The sequence below is a fragment of the Coffea arabica genome, chromosome 3e, assembly GCF_036785885.1.
Source record: "Coffea arabica cultivar ET-39 chromosome 3e, Coffea Arabica ET-39 HiFi, whole genome shotgun sequence".
NCBI lineage: Eukaryota > Viridiplantae > Streptophyta > Magnoliopsida > Gentianales > Rubiaceae > Coffea > Coffea arabica.
In genome coordinates this window covers 4,946,039-4,966,535 of record NC_092315.1, presented here as the reverse complement: position 1 = coordinate 4,966,535, position 20,497 = coordinate 4,946,039, and the positions used below count along the sequence as shown (strand labels likewise).

The 20,497-nt window shown below is 35.9% G+C and overlaps 3 protein-coding genes across 3 annotated transcripts; all 3 read right to left on the bottom strand.

Annotated features, from left to right (window-relative positions):
- Positions 1 to 2,439: 2,439 nt before the first annotated feature.
- On the bottom strand, positions 2,440 to 9,763 carry LOC140038921 (casein kinase 1-like protein 11). The gene is made up of 13 exons (XM_072084527.1): positions 8,984 to 9,763; positions 8,846 to 8,886; positions 8,321 to 8,390; positions 8,072 to 8,220; positions 7,902 to 7,997; positions 5,675 to 5,745; positions 5,400 to 5,461; positions 5,231 to 5,294; positions 5,055 to 5,139; positions 4,658 to 4,784; positions 4,452 to 4,535; positions 2,872 to 2,993; positions 2,440 to 2,785 (listed from the first exon to the last, which is right to left on the bottom strand). Exons 1-13 carry the CDS (start codon positions 9,057 to 9,059, stop codon positions 2,504 to 2,506), a joined length of 1,329 nt encoding a protein of 442 aa, XP_071940628.1. The 5' UTR covers positions 9,060 to 9,763; the 3' UTR covers positions 2,440 to 2,503.
- A 2,966-nt stretch (positions 9,764 to 12,729) lies between these two features.
- LOC113734303 (putative pentatricopeptide repeat-containing protein At3g23330) lies at positions 12,730 to 17,718 on the bottom strand. The gene is made up of 3 exons (XM_027260790.2): positions 14,628 to 17,718; positions 13,376 to 13,632; positions 12,730 to 13,220 (listed from the first exon to the last, which is right to left on the bottom strand). Exon 1 carries the CDS (start codon positions 17,419 to 17,421, stop codon positions 15,202 to 15,204), a length of 2,220 nt encoding a protein of 739 aa, XP_027116591.1. The 5' UTR covers positions 17,422 to 17,718; the 3' UTR covers positions 12,730 to 13,220; positions 13,376 to 13,632; positions 14,628 to 15,201.
- Positions 17,719 to 18,331: 613 nt separating this feature from the next.
- LOC113734302 (uncharacterized protein At4g14342) lies at positions 18,332 to 20,063 on the bottom strand. The gene is made up of 4 exons (XM_027260789.2): positions 19,923 to 20,063; positions 19,605 to 19,690; positions 19,397 to 19,520; positions 18,332 to 18,584 (listed from the first exon to the last, which is right to left on the bottom strand). Exons 1-4 carry the CDS (start codon positions 19,926 to 19,928, stop codon positions 18,537 to 18,539), a joined length of 264 nt encoding a protein of 87 aa, XP_027116590.1. The 5' UTR covers positions 19,929 to 20,063; the 3' UTR covers positions 18,332 to 18,536.
- Between the last annotated feature and the right edge of the window lie 434 nt (positions 20,064 to 20,497).

The window sequence follows — 20,497 nt, the reverse complement described above, 5'->3', positions numbered from 1 at the left end:
ACGTTTCATGATTTTTGGTTCTCTAGTTATTGAAGGACGGATGTTATTTTCCTTTTCAAGTATGCATTACTTATTATAGCAACAGGAGAATACGTGAACATCTCATGGTAACTCAATAATTGAGCAAAGCTGAAAAGATTCACTAATCTTCCTTAAAAGGTAAAATACTTATCCAGACGCCCTTGAGAGATTTTGGATTTTAATACTTGCTATAGCAAAGTGGCTAAGAAACTTTCTTCTAGGTTCGGTTTAGATTTCTCTTCATATTGTTCAAACCCTAAGAAACCTTCCAAGCGATTTTCGACCTCCTCCTTTCCATTGTGATTATCATGCGGTTTTTTTTTTCTTTGTTGTAGTGATAATTATATACTAAGTCCTGTTGATAAACAGGTGTTTGTACTTTTAGTGGTTGTTGCTTTATTAATTTTTTGTGTAATTTAGTTGTCTATCGAGTGGAAGTTATTTATTTATAATGTGAGAAATGATTGTAGTTGTTGGGAGTTGTCTCAAGAAAATCCATTAATTCATTGCTAGAAGTCTATATTTGTTGAATATTAAGTGAGTAAATACAATAGTACACCTTATATTCATTGCTTAAAATTTTATCCTTTTTTTCCATCCATATGCTAAATAATTGTCTTTGACTCTAATATCCCTATTGTTCACGACTTAGATATAATTGGTCAAATCTTATTAACAAATATAGCACATTCACTATTACAGTAAATAAATTATAATTTCCATATTATTTAAACACAATTCTATTAAATATCAATGCATATTACAAAAATATTAACCTTCATGTTAAGTAATCTTGAAAATATTCACTTACTATTTAATAAAAAAATATTAACATAATCGCACATAATCATGGACACTCTACTATAATATGTACAAAACCGTGCGTAACACGGTTTTCCAACCTCCTAGCTAGTGACTTCAAAAAACATTCTCATCAGTCTCCCTTATAGTCCTCCGCGCACTTACCGTGCTTGGGTCGGGTTGGGGCGCCAAGGCCCGGGCCGCAGGGGATTAGTCGGGCCCCGTAAGGATTGACCCGGACACCCCTACGTCGAGAAAAAAAAAAAAAAAAAAAGAAGTCTCCCTTATAGTCCAGGGTACTTATGAGACTTTGAGATGGATGCCTGAGAAAGTTAAAAGTTGACCCTAAAAAATATATGGAGTCACCATCTTTGAACAATTGTGCTACATAAAACTTATAATCCGATGCTTACCACATACATGTTTTGCAATAAACTTTTGGATGGCCTCTAAATTATTCATTGACCATATTGAGTCTCTATTTCTTTGAGCATGTTACATGAAACTTCTTTTTTTAAAAAAAAGAAAGAAAAGCATGCTACATGAACCCGTTTGGATTGCTATTTTTTGAAAGTTTTATAAAAAAATATACTTTAATGATCAAAAGTATATGCTTATACTACTACTTGAAGTGAAGACAAAAAAGTCTTCAGTTTATTTCGACTGAATCATAAGATTTCTCAGGGACATAATTAATCCTGTGAAAGAAAGAAACAAGCATGCCATATGCAGAGTCTTGAAGAACTTGCATATCACAAATCATTATAGGAAAACATGTGGATGTTATAGAATTGCTCGTAAGAATTCACTTGCACATGATGGTCTCAATATTTTTTATGTCTGGAGACCTCTTACTGAACACTGGACTGACGTGAAACTGGTAGGATCCTTGGGGCATGGACTCGGGGCACGGGGGCAATTTTGGTCATTATCAACTGCGCGTAACTTTCTTTGTACATCGTGTAACTTTTTTTTCACAGGATGTATTTTCAGAACAGATAGTGATGGATCCCACACTTGGAGCGAAAATCGAGTTACATGGTGTAATCTCAGCCGCACAAAATTTTGAGGGCAAATCTTGGCCCTTAACCGTGCAGGGACGGTCATACTGCCCCAAATCCTTGGGGCTTAAATCCCCTAGGACTCCTTCACTTTTCCCTTTGTTTTCAGAATTGCAGAGGTACCAAGGGAAGATATTTGCAGAGAGTGTTATCAGCAAGAACTTAATCTACCAAAAACATCCACCTTAGTCAAGAATTTTCTTGCAGAAACAAAAGTAGTCCCAGTACAACCACACGTAAAAATGCAGTGGGCATGTAGCAGAAGACAAGTCATAATACGTATATACTTTTCAACGACAACAGTCGCAAAAAATGTGTATTATCATTCAAGTCTCAGAATTAACAAGGTACTAATCTCTTTCTTTCACGCGTTTACATGGCTTCAAAAGCAGGACTTGGTAGAGCAGAATACAGGTTAAGTGATCTGGGGTAGTGGGATGAAAAAGTCCGCGATTAGCTTGGAACAGAATCCAGCCATGGCAGTTTTAAGATATTGAACAACCATGCTGAAACATGGAAGGACAAGAACTTAACCTTGACAAAGTTTAAGTTCTACTTTCGGTATCAGTAACTGGAAGGAAATGAAACTGTCTCGTACAGAAAATTATCTTTAGATATTCTCATTTCCTTTTGCCTGAGCCAATTGTCAGCAGCTCAAAGCTACGGAGAGTATCATCACGACCACCTCTCAAGGCTGCAACTCGAGTGAAAGATGATGACTTGGACTCAAATCCAGGCTGCAGTCTTTGGGTTGTAGATAGGCGACCAGTGCCTGAGGATCCCAGCCGGCCAGGACGATTTTCATTAGGTTCACTAGACGAGTTTGGTCTGCTGCTTGAGGCTACAGCCCTCTTTGAAGTGCTACCAGTTCGAGCTACACGCCCTCTTTCAGAATCTGTCAGCTGATCCACAAGGAAAAGGAGAGATTAATGGACACACACGTACATGGAGTATTATGAAGCAAAGATGCAGTGGCAATTCCACTCACCACTTCCTTGGACGATGGCACGTCCTCAGAAGCTCTATGCCTCAGGGGATCCCCATGCAAGCCAGCACCAGAACTATTCCTTCTGCCAAATGACTCGTATTTATCTCGAACCTCCTGTCTCACTAGATAGGACACATCACAAGTATTAAATGATTAGCCTCACTGCAACTCATTCAAAAATCAACCCCAAGAGTTATAATCATAATGAAACACATTTCCTTTGCTCTATCATCAGTTTTCATTAATTTTCTTTCACAAAAATATACATTTTACCCCATCTCCATGTGGTAAAAGGCAGGAAACAACTCATCACCTTTCACACAATGCGCTTAAACACAATTAATACACCCTGCACCCAAAGTTACAATTCCAGAAGTGTTTTGACACAGAAACTGCGAATGTTTTCATCTTTGCAGCAACTTTTTTGAAAATCCACAGCTTGATAACTTTCCATTGTTCCATTCACTATCCATATATATGACCAAATACCCATAACAGCTAGCCACAAGCAAACCAAATTCAACTATAGACCTAATCTAGTGGTGGTACTAACGCACGACTGAGGAACAAGATGATCAAAAAACTGAGAGAGCAGAATTCAATTTTCTGGATGTAATTCCAGCAAAATGTGATAAAAAAAACCTGGACTAATTCGTATACCTATTTAAGAAATCAAACCTTTTTTAAGACAGTTGCAGTTTGCATAACATTGCCCAATTTAGAATGATTTTATGCTGGTCAACAATAAAAACTAAATGTTGCTAAATTGACTAATCGAGCAAAGTGTAACCTTATATTCCAATTATCTTTAAAGGTAAGCAGTTCAAATGAAATAAACTTCAAAGTTGTGTTTTGAAACTATTCATGAATACAAAATATAGGAACATCATCTCTAACTGGACCTATTATCTAAGAAATATTTTACAGCTGACATGTCATAACCAGATGAAACCAGAGACACTCTAATCTTGAGCACTATGGGTGAATTTAAAAAAGGCTAACAAAAGCGGTGAGAAAGAAGCATCTCTTTCGCCTGCAGCAACCTCCAAATTCCCACATGCCCACCTGTCCTTCACCCCACCAGATGAATAGGAAATTATCCTATAGAAAATTTTCCTCTTTCCTTTTTTTTAATTATTAAGTGTTCAATCTGAAGACAACCATATTGATGGCTAATGGAACGCTTTCTCGGTTCACTATTCTAACTTTTCCTTCTGGATTCTGTGTCTGACTGTCTCTCTCTAAACAAATTTTTCACACTCCTTTCATTTTTATACAATCTTTACCCTCCTTTTAGTGATGTATCTGGATGAGTAGACATATTCTATTCCCTTTCCTGTTTTATGAAGGTAGGCTGGGGATGGAGGTTGAAAATTTTTTTGGATAACTACTGAACTGTTGAGAAGGGAATACAAAAATGACGAACAGCTGAAAGTGAAGGAACATTAGCTTAAACTACAAATAGGTTTTACAGGAACCCATATTGGAATCTTTGATTGCAGAGAATGTAACTTACACGACCATGTCAAAACTAAGATTTCAGAAACCAAAAAATCAAGTGTTTTTAAGCCTAAACAGACCTGGGTTCTTTACTGCTCTTGAACTAGAGGCAATCTGTGGGTACTTCAACACAGTCCAGTCAAAAACATAGTCAAACTGATAACCTGCAACAGACACCACTACATCAGTATTCAAAACACCACCCAGAATGAGATTCAGATCAACTTTGACAAGAATCTTCTATACATATTGGCAATATATTTTTGGGATTAATGAAACATCTCACCTTCTCGAATAAATAGGTCCCGGAAAAGTCTTTTCAGGTACGAATAATCTGGTTTGTCATCAAACCGTAGCGATCGACAGTAATGAAAGTATGATATGAATTCAGATGGATGAGATTTGCAGAGCACCTACCCACAACAGAATAGCAATTCAAATTACACTATACAAAATAGTGTGTGTGGCCATACACATGCAAGAACACGTGAACAGGTATTGAATGAATGTGTATGTGTATGCATGTACTTCTGAATGGTGTGTTGTGTCCAGACTAAACAATTAGCCAAGAGAGCCTCACCATGAGCATTCAAAAGAGATTGAAAAATAGATTTCCCTTTTACCCAAAAAAAGTCCAATGATGTGCCAACATCACAGTTGAACAAGAAGAAATTTTCGAGTACCTCAATTGGTGTAAGCATCTTTTTTTCGCTAATTTTGTCATATTTCTGCTTCTTAGTTCCAGCTTTCAACCCCTGCCAGGGAAGGCTAGAATAAAAGATGAAAAACAATTAGATTCATGAACATTGGTCGATGCGAAGATAAAGGAAAGATGTGGAATAAGGCACTTTCACTCAACCTTCCTCTGAGGAAATACATAAGCACATAGCCAAGAGACTCCAAATCATCCCTTCTACTCTGCTCTGCAACGAAGCAATAGAATCTCAATGTAACGCATGCTAAGAATACACAAGGAAAGGATCCAAGAATAAGAACTTAAAAATTAACCCACATACTGGTTCACTTACCAACTCCAAGATGGGTGTTAACACTCGCATAACGAGCTGTGCCAGTAAGATTTTTGTTTTCCCTGTAAAAAAGAAAAAGAAAGGTTGAGAAAAGTCATATAGAATAGCACATTTATGTAAATGCAGAAAAGTCATCTCATTCAGATTCAGATTCCAAATGTCATCTCACAGACACGAAAATGCAGATTCATAGAAGGATAAGGTAATTGGGAAAAAAAAAAGAACAGATACAATTTTTAGACCTAAACGACGCGCATGCATGATCATTCCAATACCTGTATGGTATGTGTTTATGTGTTTGAAGATCTCTATACTTTTTGGCAAGACCATAGTCAATGATGTAGACCTGTTGTACAACAAAATGAAGAAAACTGAGATACAACTGCACAAAGGAATGTAGGAAACACGAGCATAGGAAGCAGGAAACATGAGCAATTGAGCCTGCATGTCTACAAGCACAACAATTTCCAAAGATACAGCTTCACCTCATCTAACAAGTACAAGTTTGTAGTCATGCATATGATATTCGTGTTTGTACACTCATTTACCATTATTCTTGTCAGATTTGATAATCAGAGCACCAAAAAATATATATAAAAGCTCCAAACTTATTAGAATTGAAGTTGATAAGATCAATGCATAATGCAATAATACAAGCCAGAAGCTCAACCTAAATTGTTACAGTTAACCATTCACAACTTTAAATGAGAATGATAGGCAGCCAAACAGTATTTAAAAAAAGGGAAATGGCAAAAGGCGGAAACAGAAGGCCTCAAATTTCTAAGAAGCACACGGAGTCCTAATACATCATAAATAAAAATGCTATTATTGTATGGATTCGCCAACTATCCAACCCCCTCCACATTTAAAACTGATACAGGACTGTCTGGTCATACTTATCCCCGACAATCTCTTGATGAGACCCTGATGCTTGTACAAGTCACCACCTGCTTCCAAGGAGGAAGCAGTAATGTTAAGAGCAACCCACCTGCTTCCAAGGAGGAAAGCTCCATGATGAAGGAAAAAACATCTAAAAAATGAATGTATGAGCAACTAATTCTTCTATTACCTTTTCCTTTTGCATTTAATATTCTTCTTCTTTCTTTCACTGTGATTTTGGAAGGCGTAGAAAATTGTTCAGTTTTCTTATAATGCTACCTCTGCAAGCACTCCATCAAGATGTCATGAAAAATCGGAAAAAGATGTAGGATCATATCCCACTTCATGCATGACAGAAGACATTTGACCACAAGGTTGATCCCACTCTCCCCTCAAAGGGGAAAAACAATATATAATAAAACAAATTCCAGATACTACAGCTAAGCTAAGGCCTTTGTTTTCTTCCAGAAGTGAAAGCTTAAAGAGCTTGCACTACTACAGTATTTGTCAATGCAAATGGACAATTGTAGAAACAGATGACAACATGAGATAACCATAGTTTATGGTCATGGTATTTTGTTCCATTAGTTGAACAGCCAAAACCAAATACATGGAAAAGGAACTCATATTTGGTACTTGGTGGGAAGCTTACACAACATTTCATCATGTTTAAAAAGCTAGCATGCTTCTGTATTTCGGTATTGTCCAATCTATTTGACTCCAATTGTGTGATTATTGTATCTAATGTTTGGATTGTTTTGGCAACTTCGAGGGTCAAGAGGAAAAGTCAAGATCCACATGGTCAAATTTACACAAATTAATAAAGGGCATAAAATCCAAACACAACCTAAGGGAAGTGCTTGGAGTATGTATAAAAAAATTGTAGCGAAAGACAACCAAATATCAACTTGCTATATTCGGTCTATGGTATCAGAACAATTTAAGTACATAACAGAGGAGAAATCATTTTGCTGACTGAAGTGGTCCATGTAATACAGAAAATGTCAATCTTAGAGTCAAAGCACAAACAAGCATGCATGAATTTTACATTACACCATTGACAGGAAACGAAAATACATAAAACATGGAAAGCTGAATTCAAGGAACAGAAAAACTAATCTTTAGCACTAGGATATGCGGAAGCCTTCATTTTTAAGACCACAGAAGAAACTATTAGCCGTGCCTCTGGAATTCTCTTTCATTATTCTGATGGTCCAGCATCCAAAAATAATATGCACTTTAAATGTTTCACTTGACTCAAAAGTTTAGCAATAATATAAATGGCCATTCCACTGTAATTTGCATCACTTTCGCTACCTCCAGAACAGTTTTACAGGCAGTAGATACCAGCCTAATCCTTCAAAAAGATTACAGTCAATAATACATTTTTTTGTGTTTGCCAACACACTTCCCAAATTTTGAACCCCCAGAGGAAATGACAACAGAAATCCTAGACCTCAGTATCTCCAAAAGTAAGACATGACCTCATTTGCTTAACTCCAGATCAGCCTCTAATGAGACAAAGAAATACACAAGGAATGACGAAACACATGAATGAGGTCCATGAAAGCAATAAACTCACACAAACAAAACACAGAAACTAGTGGTTGAAAATGGTCTAACCTGATTTGCTTTGCGCCCTAAACCCATTAAGAAGTTGTCAGGCTTGATATCACGGTGAAGAAAACCTCTAGAATGCATGTATTCAACTCTATTAATCTGCGTAAACAAGATATCATAAGTAGAGTAGCTACAAGTGAAACAAAACTTTCCTGACAAAGTAAGTCACTCACTAGCTGATCTGCAAGCATTAAAACGGTTTTCAATGTGAACTTTCGATTGCAGTAGTTAAATAAGTCCTCTAAGCTTGGGCCAAGAAGGTCGATGACCATGGCACTGTATTCGCCTTCAACGCCAAACCATTTCAGATGGGGAACCCCAGCTTCATGCAAAAAAAGGAAAAATTGGCAAAGAGCTTTATCTTTACCATATAAGCACTTAAGGGAAAAGAAAATAGCAGGGGGAAACAATTCAGTACTCACTTCCTCCCTGAAGTAGCATATACAACTTTGATTCATAGTGAAGTTGAGGATGCTTAGTTTTAAGTGGTTCCTGGAAAAAATTCAACAAGCTTTCTAGGATAAGCACATGCTGCTACATTTCAACAGTAGTAAATTCAGTCAACTGGAATGATGATACCAATAGTTAACAAACAGCTCAAACTCAACTCTCTAATGATTTATTTAGGCCACATCAGGCAACTAAAACTCCTAATTTACATGCTAAGAAAAGAATCGTCAATGACAAGTCCATTTGAAAAATCGAACTTAAAATCCAACCTACTAAGCCCAAAATCCTGTAACTCCATAGGTCATAAGGCATATCTGTACAAAAACATATCAAAAAGCTCAAAAACCAACTAGACCGGCGAACTAAAACTAATCAGAGAGGAGATCAGCAATTCATTTTATTCACTACCGAAGACTCATCATCAGAAATATATACCAAAAAGAATTAAGCGCAGCATAAATTAAATGTAAATATTAAAACAACGGTTTAGTACTCACAAGTTTTACACCAACTTCTTCTCCAGTTTGTACGTTTACTCCTGAAATACAAATAAACCCCATGAACGCATAAAAATACCATGACAACATAAACTAGAAAAATTTATTCAGATAGAAAAGCATAGGAGCTAAAATTACCCAAATATAGCTCCCCAAATGATCCACTGCCAATCTTCCTGCCAAGCTTAAACTTTCCACCAATCACATGATCCATAACTAAACCTTCTAAGAAAAACTACCCTTCAGAGCCAATATTAAGGGGTAAAAATGAGGTCAAAAAAATAAGGAACCCAAAAAATTTTCCTTCTTGATTTCAAGCTGAACCGAATACAACATTCCACATATTAACCATCAAAACTTCCTTCGATCGATCGTCCAAAGCTCCAATATTTAGACAATATTCAGATCCACCATCAAAAGAAAAGAGAGAAAAAACCATCCAAAAATCCCACCTCAAAAAAAATTCCTCAGCAGACAAACAAATTAACCAAAAACCAAACAAGTCCCAAAATCAAGTCTTGATATATGAGCTTGGGAATTCAAGAATTTATGTACTCTTTCACATAAATTCTGAAAAAGATGGTTTTTTTTTCAATAAATTAACGAATTAAAATTGACCCTTTTAAAATCTACATCTTGGGATGCAGGGAAAAGAAAAAGGGAACAAAGAAGGTACATTAAATAGAAATCCAGTTTGGTTTTGCATCCAACAAGGGAAACAAGTGAACAATTAAACGCATATATACATTTGAGTGAAAATAGAAGGTGAGGAAAATGAGAAGAAGGTCTAATTCTGGAGGGAGGAATCTAAGGAAAACGAAATCCACGGGGAGAAAATAGATTCTGAGAGGGATCTGTGTAAGAAGGAAAGGGAAAGAGATTGAGACAAAAGAGATGAGGACTAGAAATGTGGATTGTGATGGTCTGTAAAACCATATGGAAATAAGAATAAAGAGCTGTTGGGACATTACTGGCTTTTTTATTTGTTTAATTGTAAACTATTCAAATGACTACAAGAATTAGCTCTAATTTTTTTCTAAATAGAGAAATATATGGTCAAATTAATAAATAGTTTTCTTACATAATCCAACTAATCTCTTTCCATTATTGTATAAATCAGAGTACTCTTGCACATTAAAGCTTGTTACCTTCCAACATGGATAAATGTTGAGCTTTTTATTTACTTCTAATTGAATTAATTATTTGTTTTGACTCTTCGATAATCTACACCCTTCTTTAATATCTTAGTTATTTTCTTAATTGTGATACAAAAATATAGTATCTAATCATGAATTTGTAAAAGTTTTGAAAACTTAAATAGCCAATAGGCAATGTTTGTTGAATTCAATTATAGTATTTCAGAAAATTTAGCTCAATTTCACTCTTGTGATAATTTTTCTTTATGTAATGATGAAGCAATTAGTCATTTTTAGAGATTTTCAGTGCTTCTAGGATTATAACTAAAGAATTGGATTAAAGGATAAACAGAGGTTTTTTTTTTTTTTTTGATCATAGTGACAAGAATGAGTATAATACTATAATGACATTATTAAAATTTAATTGTTTCTCTAAGCATCTAGCATTAGTGGCGGCAGTAAATAAAGGACAGGAATTAGGTTAAAGAGTTAGGGGAGAGATTAAATGGACAGCAGTTTCCTCTTTCTTTATTTCTTTTGGGTAGAACAATCATTTGTTACTTTGTCAAATGTTTTGGTTCAAATTCAATACTTCATATTTAATGCTGTCATGCAGTTAATATCACTGTGCCTATAAAATAGTCTTTCTTTTTTTTTTTCTAGAATTTGTTGATGGAAAGATGATGAAAGTCTTTTCTTATTTTTTGGTTGTTTCACTGTTAAATTATGATTAACCTGTATTACTGTACTTAACCTTTTCTCTTTCATGATAACCAACCTTTTCTCTTTCATGTTAATGATACTTAACGCACATGTAAGAGAGAACTTTCATCTCTTCTTTAGTTAGTTTTGCAAGGAAAATTAAAAAGTCTGTTTGGATTGCTATTTTTTGATATTTTTGTCAAAAAATAAATATATACTGTAACGATCTGACGTTTTGAAATAAAAAAGTGGTTGAAAAATATATTAATAACAAGTTAAGAATAGTCTAAATCTACATGATTCCGTGAAAATCACAAATAACCGCTTCGGCTTTTAAAAGACTTTAAATTACAATTTTTTGAGATTTGACCTTTCTTCAAGCTTCCCTTTCCTACTCCATCTTCTAAGTCACTTTACAAGCCCAAAAGCTTTGGAACTATTGGAATTTATCTTTGATTTTTCTAATGCAATTGTGTTTGTGGCTAATGTGCTTCTCTTTGTCCTCATTATATTTTCATGGGAAAATGACCTGTTTCATCCCTTACATTTCACAAAAATATTCTTTTCGTCCCTCACTTTTAAAATGAAGCAAATTCGTCCCTGACATTTAAAAATTAAAACTATTACATCCCTGAACCTAATTTTCAATCTGAATCAAACCATCTAATAACCCAGTAATAAATTTTGAAAATAGAATTGATAGATCATTCAGTCAACTTCATCATATTCATATGACATTTATTAAACCAAAAAAATAAAAATTATAACATAAAAGGCCATTCTTTGTTTTGGAATAGTAGAGTTTTTTTTTTGGATAAATCTTTTCATGCACCGTTAGTATATCTGCTTGCGAATCTAGATGTGTATCATAAATATAAAATTTGGTGTTTAAATTTAAATTAAAATGATATGGCGGTACATAAAACCATCAGTGTATATAATGATAATGTAGAAAAGATTAATCTTTCTTTTTTATGTTATAATTTTTTATTTTTTCTTTTTAGGTTCATTAAATTTTACATGAATATCAAGTTGAGTTAACCAAGTGATCTACTAATTACACCCCCAAAATTTGTAATCAGGTTGATTGGTGGTTTGATTCAGATTGAAAATTAGGTTTAGGGATGTAATAGTTTTAATTTTTAAATGTCAGGGACGAATTTGCTTCATTTTAAAAGTGAGGGACGAAAAGAATATTTTTGCGAAATGTAAGGGATGAAACAGGTCATTTTCCCTATTTTCATTATACTACAATTGAAATGAAAAAGAAAAAAGAAAAAAGAAAAAAAAGAGGACCATAATCTCATCTCCTGATGAGCCAATGATGCTCTGTTAGGCACTAAGATCCATTAAATTGAACACTACTACACTGTTTTTTGTCTGGTGAAGAGATCATCAAACCTTTAGAACATGACATAGCTTGTGGACCAAGTCCACTAAACAATTGTCTTCATTTCTCAGTTTGGCAAGAAAACAATAAAACTAAAGACATAAAACTGAAGATGATCACTGACTTGCCAGGAGCCAACTTTTGTCTCACCTTCCACAGCCTGCCTAACCTTCTTAGAGGAGGGAGACCACTGGCTAGACTTCAAGATTTTGGTGAGAAGTTGAAGATTACAATGTAGAATGAAACTTTTTTTTTTCACTGCTATATTTTCTTTTTCTGCCCTTTTCCTCTTAATCTAGGCTGAGAATTAATCTCTGAAACACCTTTTGGTGACTTTAACTATGTCCATATCTGAGATGTTGCTTTCACATGCCACCAGACAGGAAAAAAGAAAAGTAGGTGACCCAAGTGACCTCGAGAATAATCAGTTCATTTCTTGATTCAAGCTTAATGTAGTCAATTAGATCCCTTTGTGCAGAATTATTGTTCTTCTGGTTCTCTTTGGAATATCCACTAAAATAGGACACAACATTGACGCTAAAGAGGTGCATATATCATCAGTGTTTGCTTAGCCCCTTGCCTTCTTCACTTTCTTCTTTGTGCAGGACCTCTTTATTATGAAGGCCAAAGCTAGAAATATAAGGTTATGGTCAATGGAAACTGAAGCAAGATCCACCTAAAATGGAGAAAATTTTGAACATTTGTCTTGTGCTCGAAGAGTATAGCTAGCTTGATGGATTCACTTCATATGCTTGCATAGAAAACAGGGCAGAAATCCATCATGACCTAGCTTAAACTTGGAGCAACTACACGAGAACATCATTCATCACTTTCCCCATGTATTGACATAACAAAGTTGAAAGTCCTTTATCCATCATAAAGTCTACACATACTGAGCATAAACATATATAACTACATATATCCAGCTACAATGCTAGTAGATCGAAACTTCAATTACATTCGCCTTCCAGATTTGTAGCAGACCGTCTTCTTCTTCTTTTTTTTTTTTTTATCTTTTTCTGAACATTTTACGACGGTTCTTCTCCAAGAATTTCGTTGTTGGTTTTGCTTGAAAGTCATCCTGCTGGCTGTTTAAAATGATCAGCAAGTCGGACAATATAAATGTCTCGAGTGCAATGGTAATTCACTGTACAATGGACAACAGCAGATATTAACAGTATGAGAGCAATTATTATGGAAATGAAACAGAATAATGCTTGATTTGGAAACACAAAAAAAAGCAGTTGAAGGAGAAAATTTGGCTCTCCAATACGTGAACAAAAGTTATATGAAACCATATACCAATTCTGAACGTCTTCCAGGAGAGTTTGAGACTGGTAAAGTTGTCACAATCATCCCCACATTAGCAATCCACAGTAGAACATGCTTTTCTGGCCTCATGAGTATGACACCACATACCAGCTTCGAACATCTTCACCAGAATATTCACTAGACGACCATAACAATGGGATCTCATGCAGGACCGCTAGTCATCAATTCATTTACCCACTTGACCTGCTAGAAATTCTTTTTACTGATTCAATCTGGAGCAGAACTTTCTGTAATCACACCAGTGAAAAAGAAAATGAACAAACGCTGAATGAAATCCTTGTCCAAATGAAAGTTAATTAACAATGCACAAGATCCATTAAGCATTATGCGAACTGCCAAATAAATTAAGAAAATATCCGAACTAAACCAAATATTGAAATTCTGAGTGAACCCGTATTATGAAGCCAATCAAGCTCTATCTGTTATCCGATCAATTTCATTTAACGAATCCAATTCTCAAAGTGAAAGTCTAAAGCTTCATACATCCAGTTAGTAGCATTTTCTAGCTGGATCCTTTTTAAATTTCTAGATTAGAGAGTTGAATCTTCTGTCTTATTGAAGCAACACATAGGTAAATTTTACTCTTTCCACTGAATTTTCCAGTAAGTGGAAATGACAGCCCCATAACTGAAATGTCAGTGGAACAAAGAGTTGACATAAACAAGGCGGGACTTACATCTCAGAAGTCTGACCTCCGCATAATTTATCAACCTTCCACAGATGATGTTCAATAATATTACCCTTAAACTCCTCAAAAAGACTGTGATAACATAATATGCAGTAATTAAAACTGACAAAGCCTTCTTTCATGAGAACGCAGTGCATATCAATCCCATGTAACTCTTAAAAACTACTATCTATTTCAATGCTCAAAAGAAAAAAAGGTAACTTCTAAAACCTACCATCGGTGTAAGTTCTGAATAATATTCATCGTTAGTTTACACAAATAAATCACAGCCAGAAAGTCAGGAGCTTTCAACATAATTACTATCGGGATGATCCATCAGTCATATATAAAACATTATCCTTTGCCACAATATACATGCAACAAAGACTTCCCGCCAATTGAGGTAGAAGATGAAAAAACAGTCATTAACAATCTAAGCTCAAATTGTACAAACAATCAAAATTCAAGTCACAGATAGCACAAATACACTCAGCTTCAGACAAATGCTTACTAGTGCTATATAAGACCATGTATGCCAGATATAAATGGGCTTACCTCCTCATAGTGAAAGCTTTTGCCCTCACCTTGCATATACATCCAAGTAGCTAAAAATCCATTAATGAGCAATACTGATATAGTACCAAAAATGTCCCTCCAGAATATGATATGAAGAAGTTTCTCCAATAATTGCTATCAGAAGACTTCTGTTTGATGAGTAAATAAAATTAGGTTTGAGCAGGCATGTTGATTGACTCCCTTCCCACTTACCAGGGTTTGAGATTGGATATATATACATAACACCTTCTAGTAGCCACCAAAGCAATAAAAGGGTTTGTCAAAAACTTGGGCAAACTAGAAATCTCTGCTCTGTCTTAGCTATAGATTTACTTGAATGCAAAAGATAAAGGTGCCCTGACCTTCACCACTAAAGCATTCAACCTCATCTAAGACTTTAGGGTCATAGAATCTCAGCGTTAACCAGAAAAGGATGCACTCCACCTTTAGATAATGGTTAATTACATATAAGCACCATCTATCACCCAAGGATACTCCAGATTTGATCGTCAACTGACAATATAACAAACACAAACTTCTGGTATCTACATGATTGATGCCATCACACAGTTTCTCACCAATAATCTCCACATGAACAATTACCATCCTTGAAATGATGAAAACGAATGTTGTCTCTGACAATAATCTCCCTGCCCATAGTCCTTGATATGAACTTTATTGCTGTATGGCAGTCCACACATACACGAAGATTCTTTGTCACGCGAATGGTTGTCCCAGCAGGAGAGCTAATAATACCAAATGCTATTGCTAGCCTTTCACTATGAGTGCTCACAGCATACCTCTTTTGCTCTTCATCAACATCATGTGGAACCTCACTTGTGTCAGGCACATAACCTTCGTTCTCTATTTGCTCTAAAATATCTTGCAGAGCCTCATTTATCTGACCATAAAATGAGTGAGATTTATCTCCTGCCACAAAAGCATGTACTTTGTTCTTAACTTCAATCCAGCTGCAAGCTGGTTTCTTCTTCATGCCTTTTCGTCTCATGGTGATTCTTATTTTTTGAGCCTCTTTCCAACTTCCAGCAGCACCATACATATTTGACAAAAGAGCATAAGCACCTGTGTACTCGGGATCAATCTTAAATATTTCTTTAGCCACCTTATCAGCCATTTCAAAATTTCTGTGAACTCGGCAAGCAGACAATAGTGCAGACCAAACACTCCCTGTTGGTTTTATATGCATGCTAGAGATGAAGTCATAAGCTTCCTGTAGTCTTCCTGCTCGACCAAGAAGATCAGCAAGCGCAGCATAATGTTCCAGTTCAGGAGCAATCCCATGATTTTGAGTCATAGTGCTGAAATATTTCCAAGCTTCATTGACCAATCCAGCATGGCTACAAGCAGTCAAAACAGCAACAAAGACCACAGAATTAGACTGCACTCCTGCCATCTGCATTTCCTCAAACAATGAGATGGCATCATGAGCATGCCCATGCATTGCATACCCCATAATCATGGCTGTCCAGGAAACTGAATCTTGTATTTCCATGTTATCAAAAATCCACCAAGCATTTTTTATGTTCCCACATTTAGCATACATGTCCACCAGTGAGCTAGCTACATATAAATTCTCAACATTCCCTGTCCTAATTATGTATGCATGAAGCTGCTTCCCCAAAGTTAGGGTTGTCAAATGAGCACAAGCCGGCATTATTATCGAAAATGAATGTCCCAGAGGCTCAATATCAGCCCTCAACATCTGCCTGAACAGTTCCAAGCCTTCATCAAACCTACCATTTTGTACACATGCTGCTATAATTGAGTTCCAAGAAACAGCATCACACTGAGGTAACAAACTAAACAATTTATATGAATCCTCCACCCTGGTACAATTTGCATACATATCAATCAAACTGCTCCCAATGAAACCATCTCCATCGAACCCATGTCTAATTGCAAAGCCATGGATCTCCTTTCCCTTCTTGAGATCAACATACTTAGAAAAGATAGGAAGCACAGTAGACAAAGTAAATGAATCAGGCATCAAGTCAGAATTTCCCATTTCTCTTAACATTCCCAAAGCTTCCTTATAGCGCCCACCATGAACATTTCCCTGAATAATCGTATTCCATGAAACAACATCTCTTATTGGCATCGTTTGGAAAACTTTCCTTACTGTATCCATTCCTAAAGCTTCCATCTCTATAGGCTTTTCAGTCATATCTTTCAACCCAACTCCACTTATTAAATGTACATTAACCTCATCTGGATGATTAATTCCCATCCAACTATTTCTAAAGCTACCTACCTGCTTCTTTCTTTCAGGAAATTCATCAAACGGCTGTTGGGCCTTTGGAAGCTGCAACTTGGCATACATATTCATCAATGCATTCCCAGTATAAAGATCACAATCCAAGCCAAGCCTCATAACACAGCCATGAACACTCTCACCAAGCCTTAGATCCCTCAATTGCACACAAGATTTTAACACAGAAGGGAACACATTTCTATCTGGGATTCTTCCGACAGACCTCATTTCATTAAAAGAAGTCAAGGAATTCAAGAAAAGCCCGCTTGAAGCATAGCATTTAATGATGGATTTCCAGGCCTTTGTGGGCTGTGGTGAATCAATAGTGTTGAAAAGAGTTAAAGAATCTTGTAAAAGGTTAAAGTTCGAGTAAATGGAGATGATCTTAGAGTTGAGAATTGCTGATACTGGCGCCATTGTTCTGATGAGTCGTGCATGGAGTTCTTTTGCTTGGTGCTTTGTCTTGATGACTGATTCGTGTTCGAGGAAAGCCCTCAGAGACTTTTGATAGCAAGTACTCATGGGATTTTGCTGGAATATTTGTGAAATATTGGACTAATAAAGATTCAACTTTTATGCTCGTTTTAACATTTATTACACGATTCACAGATTGAAGATTTGATTTAAAGTACGTACGCGGCTTTCTGCTCTGTGTTCATCAACACTGAACCGCCTAAGCTGGAGCTTCATTGGAGAGTAGGACGGGAGCGAGGCTATGCTCCTCCCCAGCAGGCTTTCTGTTTCCGAGTATGCCCCCATGGGCTTCCTAAGAACCTTCAAGGACAGTCATACCACACACGAGGCACAATTGTTAATGAATTCGTTAATTATTGTAAGCCGTCTTCAAGTAAATTTCTTCATGCTTTTATAAAGAAATTATTATTTCCAAAACCATCCCCAATTCCAACTTGGCTTTTACTGAAAAAAAAAAAGAGTTGAATGGAAATGGAAATGGAAATTGGAATGCAAAACTCCCAAGAAGTGATTTTTCCCGATCATATGTGCCACAATGTTTATCGTGCGTCAAGTAATTATCCCCACTAATTATGCCCTGGTTCTCCAACGTTCAACTATCAAAAAGGATCCCACAATCTCAAAAAAGAATAAACACATACAAACAGGTGCATTTGTTCCCAACTCAATGTCTCCATGTGACATTGATGGAGGTAAAAACACTAAAACCTGAAAGCGTTTCTTCCATTTCATGTTCTTCCTTCTTACCGATCATCCAAAACTCGGATTAGGTGGTTCAGATCCTTAATTTGGTATCCATAAGTATCCAGATGACAATGACCTCCCTAACTCCAAAGTCGAATTAATCAAGGCATAAATTTCTCCTGCTGTATCAGGTGGCTGCCTGGAACAAAATCTAACATACATGAAAGATAAAACCCAAAAGACTCAAACACAGCCATTGGAAACCAGAAGGCAATTGGAGAACAAAGTATCCCATCAAATTATAATGGTTACATTAAGAGTAACATCCATGAAAATTCAAGATACACATCATACATATGCCCTTGTCAGTGACAGAAATCACATCCCTAAAGCTGTACTGAGTACATCATAAACAAAAGATAGTATCTCAGCTTCCAAACATGCAGCAGGACAATGCTAAAATCTGAACTTTGCAATTCTCAATCATCTTCTCTCTCAGGTGGGAGACCACAGGGCAAAAGCATTTTCTGCAACATTCAGGGAAGCAAATCCAACAGTCCTCTTAGTTTTAGTTAAGGAAATACAATAAGAGTACTACAGAACAATTAAATTTTTTCACACACGAAAACTGACAAGGAAAAAACAAAATTCTCCAAGATAAGGTAACTTTAAATCCTTCAAAGTGGCAATCCTGCATCTCCAGCATTTCCTTAATATAACAGGTGGACCATATTCACAAAATTCTAATTACCTGTGATTCAGCTTGATATAGGATATAGGAAACGGATAGGCACATCAAAAACTCAAAAGAAATCATCAACTTGATGCTACCACTAGATCTTTCATTCATCATTTCAAAGCAGCTAGCTTGATTTTTATTTTTGTCATTCTTTTCATCTTTTATACTAAACACCAGGTCGTATTATCAAACTTGCACAACTACCCACAATGTACCTCATATTTTTAAGTACAAAACATGAGAAAAGTTGATGTTTCGAACAAGAAGGGACACTTTACTACTAGCTAAAAACAGGTAAAGCAACCCAACAGAGAAAAGCACCGCCCTCCTTGCTTAGAAAGGGCAAAATGAACTGGCCTAATTAATCATGAAGCAACATATTACGTACTAAAACGACAGGGAACAAAAGGAAAGAAAGAACCGCAAACCTAGCAACTTGGTTATTTCCTGAAACAGTTATCAATTAAATTACACCTCTAAAGTGGGCAAAAATAAGATGTTAGAATGACAAAGCAGCATACGGAACAAAATCAACACCAAGTGATCCAGAGAAAAAGAAATAGATCAAGAATCGATCTTTCTGAAATTGCAGAACTTTACCTGCATGAAATTATAGCGTTCTCTACCAACTGATTCGTTCTCTGCAATTGCAAAATAAGCTAGCATTGGGTAGTGCCCAACATACGATGCATAACTATCCCGCTGAACGTTCACTGCCCATTCACTATAAAGTTCCAAAATTTAAAACCAAATCCAAAAATCATAAATCATATCCAGTCAAAAAAAAGGGAGAGAATTGCAAACTTACAATCTGTTCAAGTCGGCGTGGCCAGTGCCCACATACTTAGCTTGCAAATGCTCTAACTGTGAGTTTATATTAAACCTGTCGCTCGCCTGCACCCATACGGGAACAAAAATCATTAAATTGAATGCAATTGGAAAATATTGGAAGATTAGGGTTTTAGGGGAAGGGTTTAGAGGAAAGGATTTAGGGTTATTAAAATTCGATTTTGCATAATAATTCATGAAAATAAGCTGACGGAGAAGACGAAATGGATTTTGGAATCGAATCTAACGGTAATTTTGTTGTATCGAAAAATTATCTATAAATTTTAGGGTTTTTTACCTGCATGATTTGGGGGTTTTGGAGAGCCAAAAAAGAAGAAAGAGAGAAAAAGATGGGGAAGAACGGAGATTAGTAGATTACTAGTATGGCATTGACCAAAGTGCTGCTTCGGCCTTGGGCCGGGTTTATACTAGTTTTTGAGAATTTTTTTTCTTTTCCTCAACTCTTTTTATTAGCCATAAATTAGAGATTTTTTGTTCAATTTTCACTAGATTTTAGTGTTCGTCCCACTATTTTTTGGTCATCAATGTGAATATTTGCGAGTTATTAATGTGAATATCATCACGTTAAAATTAAGTGTTAGTTATAATAATATCTTAACAAAATTTGACTAACGAAGAACAAAGAATTTGATCAGTTCGAGTATCATATTGTAACGGTAATTCATCCAAAAAATATTGAAATTGTGAAGAAAATATATTGCATTTGTTCGAAAAGTTCAATTCTTCAGGATTGTATTCAACTCTAAACCAATTCTTGATTGACCCTTGCTTCAACATCTACCAATTCTTGAATTGATGAGCTAGGCAGCAATAAGACAATGGAAGAACAAAGAACATAACGCTCTTCCATGG